Source organism: Staurois parvus, unplaced genomic scaffold, assembly GCF_062004578.1.
Source record: "Staurois parvus isolate SC_StPar_1 unplaced genomic scaffold, SC_StPar_1.0 ptg000432l, whole genome shotgun sequence".
NCBI classification, from domain to species: Eukaryota; Metazoa; Chordata; class Amphibia; order Anura; family Ranidae; genus Staurois; species Staurois parvus.
In genome coordinates this window covers 3,304,525-3,321,106 of record NW_028318228.1, presented here as the reverse complement: position 1 = coordinate 3,321,106, position 16,582 = coordinate 3,304,525, and the positions used below count along the sequence as shown (strand labels likewise).

Below are 16,582 nucleotides of genomic sequence, written 5' to 3'. Positions count from 1 at the left end.
AGGAACCTCTAGTTACCCTTGGAAGAACCCTTGTTCAGAATGGCTGTTATAGATATACAGTACATACTTGTTAGGTATAGCAATAAATCCTATAAACCGTTGTGACATTAGTTCTCCTGCTCACCTCGCCACCACCTTCCATTCCCCCTAACCTAAAGGAAAACTAAAATCTCTCTCTGTCTCATGATTAACCCCCTCTAGAGTAAGGAGCACCTCCAGTACTGAGCAATCTCCCAGACCTATACATGCAGAGCTGTGCAGTGAATCCGTTCTCCTTCCCAGTGCTCCCAGGAAGATCATCCACAAGGCAACATTTGCTGGACACTTGTAGCTTTATTTATTACAGGTGTTTATAGTGTTTATGTATAGTGTTTATATAGTGCCGACAGTTTGTGCAGCAGTTTACATATTGCACATTCACATCAGCTAGAGTGCCCGACGGAAACCCATGCAAGCACACTCCATGCAGATTGTGTCCCTGTAGTGCTACTTCCAGCAAACCAGGAGGGTAGTGCAATGGGTCAGAGCTGTGTACCTGACTATAACTTCACAAGGGAGGATGGACTTGTAGGCATTGTACTATAGCTTCTATCAGTGAAAAGCACTCTATGAATGGAGGAGGTGAACGTTTCATTTATCTACCTGTCTTCCATCTGTAGAGCATATTCTATTGATGGAAGCTATATTACAACTTCTACGTATGGAGGGGGGGAGAGGAAAGGATGACGAGGGCCTATGACAGTTCTGGTCGCTGTATTAACCTCCCCAGCATAGGGAAATTACTGCTGCAGGGGTGTGTTGGGGTAGAGGACAGAAAAAATTCAGCTAGGACAGCTGGCACCAGCACATAGGACTCTTCTCTTCAGTGTAGAAAAAACTAATTCAAACTATTCTCCCCCCCTCCTTCGACCTATCCTGCCAAAAGATCTGCGAACTTACCTATTTTTAATCTCTGCTCTGGTCACATGATCCTGCAGCTCTGGCTCCCCTGTGTCAGTGAGTGGCAGCTGTAAGGTAGGTGGGAGCGCCAACAAGAGCTGGGCCATGGGAGCCTATGGGTGATATCAAGGCTCTAGGAATTCACAGCCATTGTTTAGTGCTCCCTTACATAGAACTGCAGGATCACATGACTGGAGCGGATTAAAAATAGGTAAGTACACACATCTTCTTTATATAGCAGCACAGTGGCTAAGTGGTTAGCACTTTCACCTGCCAGTACTAGAGTTGTTGGTTTGAATCCCAACCATGGCACCACCTGCCTGGAGTTTGCATGTTCTCCCTGTGCCTGCATGGGTTTCCTCCAGGTACTCCGGTTTCTGCCACACTCCAAAGACATGCTGGTAGGTTAATTGGATCCTGTCTAAAGTGGCCGTAGTATATGAATGTAAGGTAGGGATTTTGGATTCTACGCCTCTTTAGGGTTACAGATTTGAATGTACAATATATATGTAAAGCGCTGCATAAATTGACAACGCTGTATAAGTACCTGCAATACATAAAATATAGGGTGAGCAGGATAGGTAAGAGGGAAAAGGGAACATTATTAAGAGTAGGGTTAGGCTTTTCTTCCACTTTGTAAGTACCATCCCTTTTGCAGATTTTTTTTAAAATTTAACTAAATTTGGGCATTAATGTTTTTTTTTTTTTGCTGATCCTTTATGCTTTCTCTCCACTGCACTAATGTCTTATTGATGTACAAACAAACAATAGACCACATCATTTAGCTGTGACAACTATGTTGAGAGGTACACTCCTAGATCGTTGACTGGTCTGCTCATTAGTTTGCACAGCTAGTTTGTACAGGCCTTGTATATTTGGCTCATTACATATGGACATGTCTAGACTTATGGTTACTGAGGCTAATGATGAAACGTGAAGGTGTAGAACTCAGTACTTGGTGTAAGTGCTCAGTGGCCTGAGCCATTGAGAGTCTAGCAGAGCTCAGGCAGGATGTGTGGGAGCAGAGGCAGGTCTACCATGGACAGCTCCCGGCTTGCTGATAAGATATCAGGACCAGATAGAAGCGCTGAGCGCCCAGGTACATGGACGTCATTACTGAACAGAAATATGAGAAGAATGCTAGGAATGCATCAAGGGACCATGAGCGTAGACTAGACTCCAATACCTGTGGAGGGCTTATTCAGTCTGCCTTCACTGGCGACCCCCTTTCTCTTATCACACAATTGCATTCTAATGTATACTGCTATAAATATTTACTTAGCGCTTGATGAATTACAGGGTTGAGTGGATCTGAAACACGCAGGGAATTCCATTATATTGTGTTCTGCTATGCTCATAATAATTTGAGGCTCTGACAGGTTAATCCTATCAGGCTTTTCTTGTGTAATTATCCATCTGTAAGCTATAGAAAGTGATGTGGGTATATGAAAGAAATAACTATTGATTGCCATAGGGGTGGAATGTGCCATAAAATAGAAATAAATGACAGTCTTATGATCAGGGCAGGGCTGGCAAGGCAAGGATTGCCTCCAGGCCAGTACTTTGACAAATGAGGGCTGGCACCGAAAGGTTGAAAGGACATCCTCCATGTTTATACAGTGCATATTTATACGCTTCATGCCCCCTATATATCACTTTAAAGCTTCAGTTTTACTTTACATATCTGAAATTGTAGTGCTGAGCACAGAACTAATCAAATTTACATTTTTATTTTTTATTCATCTTCTCACCCTGTATGTCTACTGTAGAGCAGAATTTCTCAATCCTTTTTTTATCCCAGAGGAACACCTAAATTAATTGTCAGGTCTCTTAGATTGTAAGCTCCAAGGAGCAGGGCCCTCCTAACCCTCTTGTATTGAACTGTATTGTTGCTGTATTGTCTCCCATTATATTGTAAAGTGCTGAGCAAACTGTTGGTGCTATATAAATCCTGTATAATAATAATAATAATAAGATCTTAGGAAACCCTTACCAAATCCAGTTTATCTAGGGTTAAATGGAGAAAATGGCCATTACATTGGTGATTGGTAGAGAATAGCCAAGGTTCGTGGTCAGTGTCCTTGACCAAACATGGCCATGTCACTGACATCCCTACTCCTTTGCCAGCATTCTCTTATCATGTGACAGTTTCCTTTAGCTCATCTTTAGTGGTCAGTAGGAATGAGCTAGGGTTCGTGTCATTGATCAAATATGGCCGCATCACCAGCAACTCTGCCCCTATGCTGGCAATCTGCTATCCAGACATTTTCACTTAGCTCATCTTTAGGTTTGTAGCCAATGTTGTTGGCCAAATATGGTCATGCCCCCAGCATCCCTCCCCTTTATTATGTGCAGCCACGGGGTGGGGAATCCCATGGCCACAGTGGATTTGGCCAGCAATCTGCTATCATGCAGCTCATCCTTAGTAATTAGCAGGAATGAACTAAGGTTCATGGTCAATGGCATTGACTAAACATGGCCATATCACCAGTATTTCTGCCACTTTTCTATATGTAGCCACGAGGTGTGGAATTCCGAGGCCAAAGCATATCGGGCCAGTGGTGTGCTATTATGTGTCAGTTAGCTCATTCTTAGTGATCAGTAAGAATGAACTAAGGTTCACTATCAATGTCATTGATCAAATATGGCTATGTCGTGCTTTCATGTGACAGTTTCCCTTAGCTCAACGTTAATGAACAGTAGGGATGAGCTAATGTTTGCGGTCATTGCTATTTACCAAATAATATGGTCATGTCACCAGTACAGAATCATAGAAGAGTGACAGAAGAAAAAAACCAAGTGGTTCATCGAGTCTGCCCCATTTTTTTTTTAGCTTTATTGTCTGAGAGTAGATCTATGTTAGTCCCAAGCATGTTTGAATCCACTTGATTGCCTTACTATCTGTGCTGGAAGTCTATTCCAAGCATTCAAAGATCAAAGGTTGGTAGGCGGATCCCCTGAAGTGTGCTGGTGCACGAAACGCGTAGGGAGGCACCTTATGTGCCGACGTAACGTCTACGTATGCTGTGTTCGGAACGGCTGCCATCTGAGTAAGTTTGACTGCTGATGGTTTTTATTTTCATTCCATGTGGAGCATTCGTTTATTCATTGTTTTACTTACCTGGTTTACAATAAATATATTACACCGTGAGATGAATTCTGGGCTCCGTGTGGTGAGCTACCTTTTGCAGGATTGCCAGATGTCTGTGATAGTACCTGGGAAGACAAGTGTTCTGCGAAGGCTATAATGTGCATTGGGTGCCATTACACTTACAGTCACCCAGGGAGATTTCATAGATGAATTGTCACTCATGAAGAGTTTACTTCTAAATTTGGACATTCCCTTTGACTGAGCACTTTGTTTCGATCACTATTTACCGTATATGATTTTTAGTCACTTTGTAATGGTAATTTATATTATACTTTATTGCTGAAATGTATTGAATGTATGCATATATCTTTTTGTGAATTTATTTATATTTGCATTTCACACATACTTCATATGAGCGCTGCACTTATTCACTTCATATATTCGAAGCATTGACTACTCTATCAGTAAAATAATACTTTCTAAGATTAGTTTTGAACTTTCCTCCTGCTAGTTTGAGTTCATGTCCCCGTGTTCTTGATCTTGACTTCATCCTGAAAAATTCTGTCCTCCTGAACCATATTCACCCTTTTGTTATATGTGACCATGGGGTGGGGAATTCCATGGCTGCAGTGTATTGGGCCAACGGTCTGTTATCATGTGACAGTTTCCCTTAGTGACCAATAGGGAATTAACTAAGGTTTGTGGTCAATGTAATTGACCACATTTGGCCATGTCACCAGCATCTCCGTCCCTTTGTTATGTGTGTCCATGGGAATGGGAATTCCATTGCCGCAGTGAATTCGGCAATTGGTCTGCTATCATGTAACAGTTTCCCTTAGCTCATTCTTATAGATAAGTAGGAAGAATGTAACCCTTACAGTGTTGGTGAAAATGCTACCCTTAAAGGGTAAGTTCACCCATTGACAAAAAAATAACAGATGCAAATTTTTTTTACAGGCAAAACAATGTGAATTTATTATTTTTGGCTGCAGGATCCTCTAAAGCAGGGAAGTCAAACTGGCGGCCCTCCAGCTGTTGCAAAACAACAAGTCCCATCATGCCTCTGCCTTTGGGAGTCATGCTTGTAACTGTCAATCTTGCAACGCCTCATGGGACTTGTAGTTTGGCAACAGCTGGAGGGCCGCCAGTTTGACACCCCTGCTGTAAAGCATTGCACTAACGATCAGAAGATCTATGGTGCCGTGCAGGTCTCCTGCAGGCCTGTCAGTATACTTGCCCATATGGGATGTATGGGAAAGCAGATATACTGCGACAGGAAGATTCAATGAACTACGATGGTGCTCCTCAATGCCGTGGTAGTTCATTGAGAACTACAAGCGAACAGCCGCCAAGGCTGTCATGGCTTGTATTTCTTATATTCACAGAGCTCTGTGGATGAATGACGTGGCTGTGTTGGCGGAGCCACACTGTTTTTAAGTCTGACAGCTAGTAGGGGGGACTTCTCCCTGTACTTCTCTCACAGGGATGAGGGGGGGCTGCTATCAGCAGTGGGAACATGTTACATCTTCCACCATAAAAACAGATGTAACATGTAACATGCTCCCAAAGGTGTATGTATCCCTTAAGGACAGCTAAAAAGATCATTGGTGTCATGCTGCTGGGTTTCCCAGGTGGCATGGGCTCTGGAACCATGCAGGCATACGTTGTGGCTAAAAAAGGTAAATGATGATGACTTTTTTTTTTCACTGTGCAGCACTGCAATGTAGTGGTGTGAAATGAACACATAAGACACAAGACAAATTGCCTTGTTTGTGTGGTGGGTTGTATTGGGCAAAGCTGCCCTGCACTGGGCAATGCAACGCATTATGGTGTGATTGGGTCCTAAAAGTATACATGATCCTTATTACTGTGAACAGGACAATGTAGGTTTTGGCATGGAAAGTCATTAATATTCAAAATTTTCCATGTTATTATGATCAGGCAACCTTGGGCTTTGGTTGGTGTGCTCGGAGAAAGCCCACTAAAGGTATCCGAGGACAAAAAACAGTATGAAAACAATGGAACAACTGGGCTGGCAATTGCAACAAGAGAATTTCAGACATATGGAGGACTTCATTTCACTGTCACTGCCTACAGTGGCTGGAATAAAGGTAACATATGAAATGATAAATGCTATGGAGGTAATAAGTACATAATACATAGAATTTTATTAGTTTAGTAATATAAGAAATGTTGTACTTTGTGATAAAAAAAACGTATCCGATAAGCTTCTGTAATTGCTGATCTAAACCTCATAGGAAGGCACCTAGCAGTTTGTGGTTCTACACAGTATCCTAGCTGCTGGTTAGTTTACATAGACTAATGAAAAAAAAAAAAAGTATTGAATTTTCTAACTACAGATTTTTTTAGACCAGAAAAGTCAGAGATTTTCCTGTTGACTCATTTCCATAGCACAGATGATAAGGATGTGTCTCAGTCACCTCCTTCTCCGGCTGGGTATTAACACCTCTTCTTCGACCCATTAGGCGTTCCGAGGAATGGATTCAGAGTGGCAGTGTCCAGGGGCATCATTCTCACATTAGCGGATGACGTTACCACCTGGTTGCCTGGTAACAGAATAGTCATTGCAAGTACTGATTACTCAATGTACCAAGCTGAAGAATTCAGTCTGCTTCATTGCCCTGAATGTAAAAACAACCAGGTCAAAATTGATGGTAAGAAATGTCTGGTGCAATAAACTTCCACACTGTTTAGCAGCTGCTGGTACTATAGACTTTCAGCTGTAATATGGCAATATATATATATATATATATATATATAGTTATTTTGTAAAGCACTGTGCAAACTGTTGGTACTATACTGAATAAATTCTTTATAATAATAACAATACAGCTTTATACCTACTAACAATATGTTTCTTCGTACTGACCTTGGCAAAGCCTGGTGTGTTCTTGGCCATTGTAGGCTGAGCAAGGCTAACCAAAGACTGCTTCAATAAGGCTTGGATGACCTACTCCTCTTCTTTCCCCAACTGGTATTCTTATAAATACAGAACCATGACTTTATGTCAGAAATGCGGGGGCTTTATTGAACAATTTCATATTAAAAACACTACGGAGTCCTACTGCAGATTGTGGCACCTCACTCATGGTTCCATAGTCCCCAAAACATAGAATTGGCCCGCCTGGACGCCATTCTACAACTCAGCCTTCTTGCCCTCAGTCGCCCCTGGGCAGGTAGAGATATGCTCTCTTTTTGGTGTGCTCACCATGCCAGCTGTTCACAGTCTCCACCTCCCCTTTCACTGGTGTAGTTAGAGCTCTTTCACACTGGCGGCAGTCCCACCACCCTCTAAAAAACACTCCACGTTGGAACATTTTTTACAGGGCGGTAGAGCAACAGCTGCTTGGCATTCAGGGGGAGATAGTACCAAGATGCTTGGGTTTTGCCATGGTCTCATAGACCCCAGTGAGCAAGTTTGAGAGGCAGTGCCACCTGTCAGACCCTCAAGTTCAGTTGCAGGGGGAGTTGCAAAGCAAAGCAGCTCAGCTGTGGCATGTGTACTTCACTGTCCAGCTGCAATGTCTGGATTTAGATTGGGGGTCAACGGGCAGTAAAAACTTGGATCAACTGCCCTTTTGTCACCCATGTGAAATGTCATTCATACTTTCTGCCCTGAGAGGGTACTGAATCCACCTTTCGAGACTTCCCTATCCAGATGACAAGCTTCTACATCACCATGAAACCAACCTGCAATTTAACAGATATGGGGGGGGCTAAGGATGAATACTGCCAAGGTCCTGCTGTTCCCTTCTGTCCATTGGCTCCTCATGCCTGCTTTTGCCCCTACCAATCCTTTTCTGCTCCCACTCACTCTCCTCACCAGGCCTTAATGGGTTTTGCTTTGAGCAGCTGCCAGTACTTCTCCTTGCACTAGTTTTTTTGCTCAGGAAATCAATCACATGTTGACCAATCTCCTCTCTTCTCATTTTATTTCTCTTTTTTCTTTTACTTCTGTCTTCTTATTTTTTATATTTCATATCTTTTTCACCCTTCCTGCCCTCTCTGCTCTCTTCTGTCCCCACTTACAGTATCTCTTCTCTTCGACCTTCTTTCACTTCCTTTTCATTTACACTCCTCTCCTTTGCCTAGGACCAGAGCTTTATTGCAATGTTTCCAGTCTGTTTACAATTCAGCAAATAGACTTTTTGGCAAAAGCATGGAAAAAAATCACTTTGCTATCAGAATGTTAAATCAACATGTTCATTATTACATAGCTGATATCATGTAAAGAAATGAGGATAAAGTAATAATTATTTCTTTCCTTGAATAACACTGACCTGACTTTTCTCTCCAGGAAGCCCCCAGTATATGCACGTGGGTGAGGTGATCGATGGGGTTGATATGAGAGCAGAGGTTGGACTTCTGACCAGGAATATCCTCATCAGAGGGGAAATGGAAGATGCCTGCTATGAGCCCAACCACTGCCAGTTTTTCACTTATGATACATTTGGCGGTCAGATTAAGGTAATGTACATTTCATTTCCCAGATGGGATCTATCTGATTGCTGTTTGTGTCTCCTAATTTTCTTTGCAGCAGATTTTTTATATTAGGTGAAATGTATTTTTGGAACATAATATGTATAACTTGAGTAACGTTTGTAATGCAAAAAATGGGATTTTTGTATTCACTGTAAAATCCTTTTGAGTTCATTGAAGGACATAGCCAGATCTTTGAGGAGTTGTCTCCTCTGACTCCAAAACAGAGTTCCAGTCCTTTCCTGCAGATTGCTTCTTTCCCTCCAGCTTAATCCAGAAGCCCCTGAACCACTGAATGAAGGTTGGTCAGGCGCTGAGGGGACAGACACAAGGTGAAGGGTAAGAAAATATCTGGGAGGAAGGACTGGAACTCAGTTTTGTAGCCTTAGGAGATAACCAAGATCTAGTTGTGTTCTTCAAGGAAGAGAAACAAGTGTATCATTCTTCTACACAGAGCTGTTCAGTATGGGATGGAACAAATGTTTTGTCCATTGTACAACTACTTGAAACATAGGTTGCATGTTGTCGCCCTGTTGTTTTATAAGGAACAAACTAGTCATCTTTTTTTCTTGATTAAGGCTTGTTTTCACTTGCAGCAGCCCTTACCACCCCTTTGAAAAAGTGATCTGCAGTGGATAGCTTTTCAGAGGGTGTTTGACAGGCAATAAGCAGGTTATATGTCACCTCCTCACCACCTGTTTAACCAAGGCTCAACTACCATGGTGGAAATGCATGCATTGGGAGGGTTGCGGCATAGCCCTATACACCTAAATGGTACTGCTGAATGAGACATGTGGCTTGAAGGATAAGTTCACCTTTGGAACATGTTACATGGGCAGCACAGTGGCTAAATGGTTTGCACTTCCGCCTGGCAGTACAAGGGTCGTTGGTTTGAATCCCAACCTTGGCATCACCTGCCTGGAGTTTGCACGTTCTCCCTGTGCCTGTGTGGGTTTTCGCTCATATTCCAAAGACATGCTGGCAGGTTAAATGAAACCTGTCTGAATAGGTCCTAGTATATGTATGTATGAATGTGAATTAGGGACTTTAGACTGTGCACCCCTTGAGGGGTAGGCAATGATGTGAATGTACAATATATATATGTAAAGTGCTGTGTAAATTGGCAGCACTATATACAGTCAGGTCCATAAATATTGGGACATCTACACAATTCTAACATTTTTGGCTCTATACACCACCACAATGGATTTGAAATGAAATGACCAAGATGTGCTTTAACTGCAGACTGTCAGCTTTAATTTGTATTTACATCCAAATCAGGTGAACGGTGTAGGAATTACAACAGTTTGCATATGTGCCTCCCACTTGTTAAGGGACCAAAAGTAATGGGACAATTGGCTTCTCAGCTGCTCCATGGCCAGGTGTGTGTTATTCTTTCATTATCCCAATTACAATGAGCAGATAAAAGGTGGTGGTGTATAGAGCCCAAAACGTTAGAATAGTGTCGATGTCCCAATATTTATGAACCTGACTGTAAGTACTTGTAATAAATAAATGTGATTTTAGGTTGGAACATGTAACATGTTCCAGCATTTGCAGCCTCTCCCCTCCCCCAACCTATGACAGCGGGTGGGGGATCTTTTCCCTGCACTCAATGTCACAATTTGAAGATAGCACGGCCATGCTAGGCTACACCCACACAGTTTCCTGCGAATAAATGCCTATAAGGACGGTCATCCAGTGCTGCTGACGGCCTGAAGGTCTCAATGAACTATGAGAGTGTTGGTAAGCACTTTCATAGTCCATTGATCTTTCTGCTCTCAGGTAACTGCCTGCAGCTGTCCTGAGAGTCTGCAGGAGCCTGAGGTTACAATTTAATGGTCTGGGGTGTAATGCTCTGCAGGTCCCTTAGAAAAAAATGATATATACACAGTTTTTTGATCTGCAAAAAAAAAATGCATTTATTATTTTTTTTCAAAAGATAAACCCCTCCTTAATTTGTAACAAGGTTTGTGTACAGCCCTAAGCGGCTGCATGTCCTTCTTTAGGTGGATGGTTGGGGGCAGTAAAACTGTGGTTTATCCACCTGCTTTTACCACTCCCATGTGAACGAGCTGTGACTAAATTATTGCATTTCCTTTATAAATAGATCCAGAATCACTTTGGTTCCGTGCACCTGTCAGGGGTAGAGCTCACGAAGATGGGACAGCAGCTTCTGGGCAGTTATCCCGTACACTTCCATATGACTGGAGCAGTGGATGAAGAAGGCGGGTACAGTCCCTCCACATACATTGACAACCTGGCCATCCATCATTGCTTTTCCAGATGTGTCGCTATTCATGGAACTCATGGTCTGCTGGTATGGGGCTTAAAATTCTTTTATATCATTAACTTCCATCAACCATTCTTGTCCATAAAATCTCATAGTCTGTCCTTCACAACGTTCTGTGCCTGCTACCTGTAATATCAAAGATATAACAAAATCAGATTACTAAAAAAAAGTCCTTTATAATAACCTCCACCTAAAGCCCAACACCAGACACAAAAGAAAAAAAATCTACCCCTGTAACGTCCCCTTCCCCCACACTGCAAGGACTAAGTGCTTGTTAATTCTAGGGGTGCATGACTAAAGTGTAATACTCACCTTAATCCTCGCACTGGCAATGTCCCTCCAGCAATGTGATCAGTTCTGCAAAGCCTCCCCTTCAAGGCGTTCCTGGCATTGCACTTCTGCCTCCACATACAATCCAGAGGTATTAGCCTTGTTATTGCTCTCACTCTCCCTGGTCGACCATGGTGAGGCCTGTTCTGAGTGGAACCTGTCCTGTTAAACCGCTGTATGGTCTTGCCCACCATGCTGCAGCTCAGTTTCAGGGTCTTGGCAATCTTCTTATAGCCTAGGCCATCTTTATGTAGAGCAACAATTCTTTTTTTCAGATCCTCAGAGAGTTCTTTGCCATGACGTGCCATGTTGAACTGCCAGTGACCAGTATGAGAGAGTGAGAGCGATAACACCAAATTTAACACACCTTTTCCCCATTCACACCTGAGACCTTGTAACACTAACAAGTCACATAACACCGGGGAGGGAAATTGGCTAATTGGGCCCAATTTGGACCTTGTCACTTAGGGGTGTACTCACTTTTGTTGCCAGAGGTTAGACATTAATGGCTGTGTTTTGAGTTATTTTGAGGGGACAGAAAATTTACATGTTATACAAGCTGTACACTGACTACGTCACATTGTAGCAAAGTGTCATTTCTCCAGTGTTGTCACATGAAAAGATAGAATAAAATATTTACAAAAATGCGAGGGGTGGGCTCACTTCTGTGATATACTGTATATATATATATCTGTTTGGCCAAAGTTTACATAAGTTCATTTATTTCTGTTTGGTTGCGCCAAACTTTTAGGTAAAGGATACCATTGGTTATGACACCCTTGGCCACTGTTTTTTCCTGGAAGATGGTGTGGAACAAAGAAACACTTTTTATCACAACCTTGGACTAGTGACGAAGGCTGGGACCATCCTGCCTACAGATCGCAATGAGGTCATGTGCTTAGCAATGCGGGACCATGTATATGGGGATTATGTGCCTGTGCCCAGCACCGACTGCATGTGAGTAGGCATCACTTATATAAAGCACCTCTGTCATTTGTATTTATCAGTAATATTTGACACACTTCCATCACATCTGATTAGGTCAGATCTGCACCATCTGTGTTAATAGTTTTGTCTTTCATGTTTGAATTGCTGTCCCTCAATAGTTAGATGAATTCTCATTGTTAGTTTTATGTTTTATTGTTCCTTGACTTGTCTTCACAGGGCAGTCAGCACATTCTGGATCTCAAACCCCAATAACAACCTAATTGGAAATGCTGCAGGAGGAGCACAGGTCAGTACAAGGAGATATACACAACACAGTATATGTACTTATTTCAGGATCTCCACTTCTTTACACATCTTGGAGAAGTGGCTTTAATTCCTATAGTTAAAAAAAAAATTTAAAAATAGACAAGAGTAGTAAGGGCTTGTTCACTTCATGTCCATTGAGCTGCATTTTTCTGCATACCGCTGAGCAAGTATAAAGGGAACAGGGCACACAGAAAACAAGTTCATTTTTCTTTGTCCAATATACAGTATGTGTGATGCTATATAAAAAAGTAAAACATAGCTTAAGAGACATGGTGTGAACAAGCTCTTTACGGAATTATGTTCGGTATCACGTTATATTATTTGGAAGAGAATATAACAAAAGTAAAAAAATAAAATTGTCTTTAAAACTAGCACCAGAAAAGCTTCAGGACTGTCAGTAGAACTAATAACAATAATGTATTCCACCCAATGGTATTCCTGTGTTTCTAGAATGTCAACCAAATAGTGGCTACACTGTGGTGTTATTTGCAAGTATATACTGTATACTACCCCAATAAAATATATTGTATAGTGCAGGGGTTAAAATTTCAAGTCCAGACCTACTAGCCAGGCACAAACCTTACTCATGTCCCCCAAGGCAGTGTAGAGCGGGCCTCGTGTCCCCCAAGGCGGTGGAGAGCAGGCCTCGTGTCCCCCAAGAAGGTGTAGAGCGGGCCTCGTGTCCCCCAAGGAGGTGTAGAGCGGGCCTCGTGTCCCCCAAGGCGGTTGAGAGCGGGCCTCGAGTCCCCCGCGGCGGTGGAGAGGGTGTCTTCTCTCAGCGTAGGAGAGCGGACCTCTCCTGCACGTGTCCCCTCAGCAGCGCTGCCACTGTAATGGCGATGCCGCGGATAAGAGCTAACAAACTCATTGACTATTTATACACTGACACTAATTGCAATTTAAAAAGCCACAGATGTGGGACATTAACCTCTAATTGGTATTTTAACCCGCATGTGTCACCTTGTGTGTCTGTACCAAGGCCAAACATTCCAGGGGATGGAAACTTTTGATCATGACCATTTGGATGATTTCTGTTACCATTATGATTTAAAAAGGAGCCAAACAACTATGTGATAATAAATGGCTTCATATGATCATCATCCTTCAATAAAAGAGCATTTTTTTGGCATGATCAGTCATATTTTCAATATCAATGCCAAAATTTCACAATTTCTGCCAGGGTATGCAAACGTTTGAGCACAACTGTATAGTGTATGCTACCTCGGTGCAGTACAGTATAATACCCTAATACAATATATAGAGTATATTATCACAATGCAATATACTATATATATACTACCACGATGCAATATAGACTGTATACTACCGCAATGCAATAACTAACTGCATACCAAAATGTGGTACACATACTCCAAGCAGAAGGCAACACAGGGAAGAGGGTATTTTTTCCGTGCGGACAGGATTGCAGCATACCTATATAGGATTTAATGAAATATATCACAGGTACAGGCTACATGAGTTGTCATATTATCAGACATTCATGTTCTTTCTCAAGCATAGATTGTAACCTGAACCTGTGAGTTATTCAGCAAATCTTCTGTTTTGTGGCATTTCTGAATTCCGATCATATGTAGGTTTAGCAGCTGAGAGCGATACAGTGTAAGACATTATTGGCTCCCTTTCATAACTGATAGTGTATTTATATGGAGTCTGATGACTTTGTGTATTTTACCATTCCTCTAAATATTGTGTTTAGAATGCTGATAGTCCTTTGCACACAGCTTGTTTATAGAATATACAGTACTTTTATTTGATAGATTTTCTGTTCCCCTGATTTAATAGAATAATAATTTGCATCAATAATAAACATGTAAAGAAATTGTATATTTATAAATGAGCAAAGCAAAGAATTCCCTGAAGCGTTCCCTGAAATGGGGGTATTCTGGTGGGGGGAACAAGCCATTTACTTTTTTCTTAACCTTTTATTTCTTTTTTTTTCACTTTATTGCCTTTTTAATAATTGCCATTAACTGAGTGAGTCGATGTTTTTTCAGTCATCAGATGTCTGTACTTTCTACAGGAAGTCTGATTTGTCTCTCAATATAATTATTAGCACTGATCATGGTGTATAGTATATTCAGGAACTTTGCAACTTTATATGTTTGCAGACTTTAATGCCTGATGAGTTTTATGAGGTTACTATATATACGTATAGTTATATAGGTGTGTCGCACTCCAGATCACCTGGGTGATACATGTTCCTTTTGTTACAAGTTACGGTGCTAAATCTAATCTGTCTAGGTGTAAATACTCACTTAGGCTAGGTTCACACCTATGCAGTTTGCGTTTGATCCATTTCTGCAGTGCTTTTGCAGTGTATTTTGCGTTTTTGATGTATTTTGCATTTTTTTCCAACTTGTAGCTGGGCAGAATAAAACACATCAAAAACATGTCAAAAACGTGTCAAAAACTCATCAAAAACGCGTTACATTCTTTTCTGCAGCATCTCCATTGACGTCTATAGAACCAAAAACCCAACGTTTTGCATTTAAAAAAGTCCCTGACCCTTTCCAAAAAACATACCGGGTGAAAACGTGGAGTTTTGAACGTGTCCCATAGGAAATCATATTAAATGGACTGCTGTGTGTTTTTGCAAAATGCAGCGGAAAACGCATAGGTGTGAACCTAGACTAACACCACATAAAGCAATATAAAATGTATTCAGACATTGCACAGATCAGTGATATCACACAATGTACAGCTAGCTACAGTAGAAAGCGGAGTATAGGGAGGTGATAATTGATAGTAGCCAATTTACTTACTGTGTGTTGTATAGGGAGGTGATAATTGATAATAGCCATTTCAATTTCTGTTCACTGTGTGGAGTGTAGGGAGTTGATAATCGATAGCAGCCAATTCAATTTCTCTTTACTATATGGAGTATGGGGGAGGGGGTAGCTGATAGTAGCCACCTTACTATATGGAGTATGGGGAGGTGATAATTGATAGTAGCCAATTCAATTTCTTTTACTATATGGAGTATAGGGAAGTGATAATTAATAGTAGCCAATTGAGTTTCTCTTCACTGTATGGAGGGAGTATGGGGGGGGGGGTAACTGATAGTAGCCTCTTTACTATATGGAGTATGGGGGGGGGGGGGGGGTAACTGATAGTAGCCTCTTCACTATATGGAGTATGGGGAGGTGATAATTGATAGAAGCCAATTCAATTCCTCTTGATTATATGAAGTATGGGGGTGGGGTAACTGATAGTAGCCTCTTTACTGTATGGAGTATGGGGGAGGGGGGGCCGGGGGGCAACTGACAGTAGCCTCTTTACTATATGGAATATGGGGAGGTGATAATTGATAGAAGCCAATTCAATTTTTTTTACTATATGGAGTATAGGGAGTTGATACTGTTTATATATTCCTTTTTTAAACTTGACAATGATTTAATTGTATGATGACGCTGCAGTGCCATTTTTTGACTTTCACGAAATGCAGCCTGCACCTGAATATCATGGCATTACCGACACACCCTTTCCCTTATTGATTTCCCCTTACTTATTTTCTATTCAGGATGTTGGCATCTGGTTCATATTCCATAGAGTTCCAACCGGTCTTTCAGAGGGGCATTACCCAGAGGGCGAATCAGAATTCACCCCCTTGGGTATTTTTCACAACAACAGAGTACACTCTAATTTCAAGGTAAATAAGCATTCCATTTGTCAAACTATCTAATATATTAAAGTAGAACTGCACTTTTCATTTTGGCTAGAGTATAGGAGGGATATAATGCCTGTTTTTTTTTTTGCGTCTATGACTTTCCTTCCATTCCTGTCCCATCAGGGCCCTCTTATTGTACAGGCACCCCTGGGCACTGTCCAGGGACCCCAGGTGCATGGAGGGCCCCTGCAGTCCCTCCCCGTCAGCGTGATCAGTGCCTGGGTGGGGCAGCAGCAGAAAGCCAGCATCTTCTCCTCCCTCCCAGCTGCTGCAGGGTGAGCCACAAAGGATCGGTTCAAGTAATTTCCCCCACCTGCCACACTGATTACCCCTTCCAGGCTGTCCACTGTCAGATTACCCTCACTGCCTGGGCCCCCTGTGTGTCCCCCCTCCCTAGCTCTACTGGCTTCCCCTCTTCTTCTCTCCTGGGAACTTCAGGATGGAGAGTGGGGGAAGGGTAATTTACCAGCCCATTCCTTTTCTAAAT

The 16,582-nt window shown here is 42.0% G+C and overlaps 2 protein-coding genes across 3 annotated transcripts in view; both read left to right on the top strand.

The window, feature by feature from the left end:
* The window catches only part of CEMIP (cell migration inducing hyaluronidase 1), a 219,752-nt gene that overhangs the window by 5,269 nt on the left and 197,901 nt on the right, over positions 1–16,582 (top strand). The gene's annotated exons all lie outside the window — the stretch shown is intronic.
* LOC149454359 (cell surface hyaluronidase CEMIP2-like) overlaps positions 1–16,582 on the top strand; it is a 192,212-nt gene that overhangs the window by 97,714 nt on the left and 77,916 nt on the right. For both annotated transcript variants that reach the window (XM_089687637.1, XM_089687638.1), the window contains exons 6-12: positions 5,972–6,141; positions 6,517–6,705; positions 8,349–8,518; positions 10,641–10,850; positions 11,905–12,110; positions 12,318–12,387; positions 15,949–16,077. In XM_089687637.1, the coding sequence (XP_089543763.1) occupies positions 5,972–6,141; positions 6,517–6,705; positions 8,349–8,518; positions 10,641–10,850; positions 11,905–12,110; positions 12,318–12,387; positions 15,949–16,077 (1,144 nt within the window). The remainder of the gene's footprint in view (positions 1–5,971; positions 6,142–6,516; positions 6,706–8,348; positions 8,519–10,640; positions 10,851–11,904; positions 12,111–12,317; positions 12,388–15,948; positions 16,078–16,582) is intronic.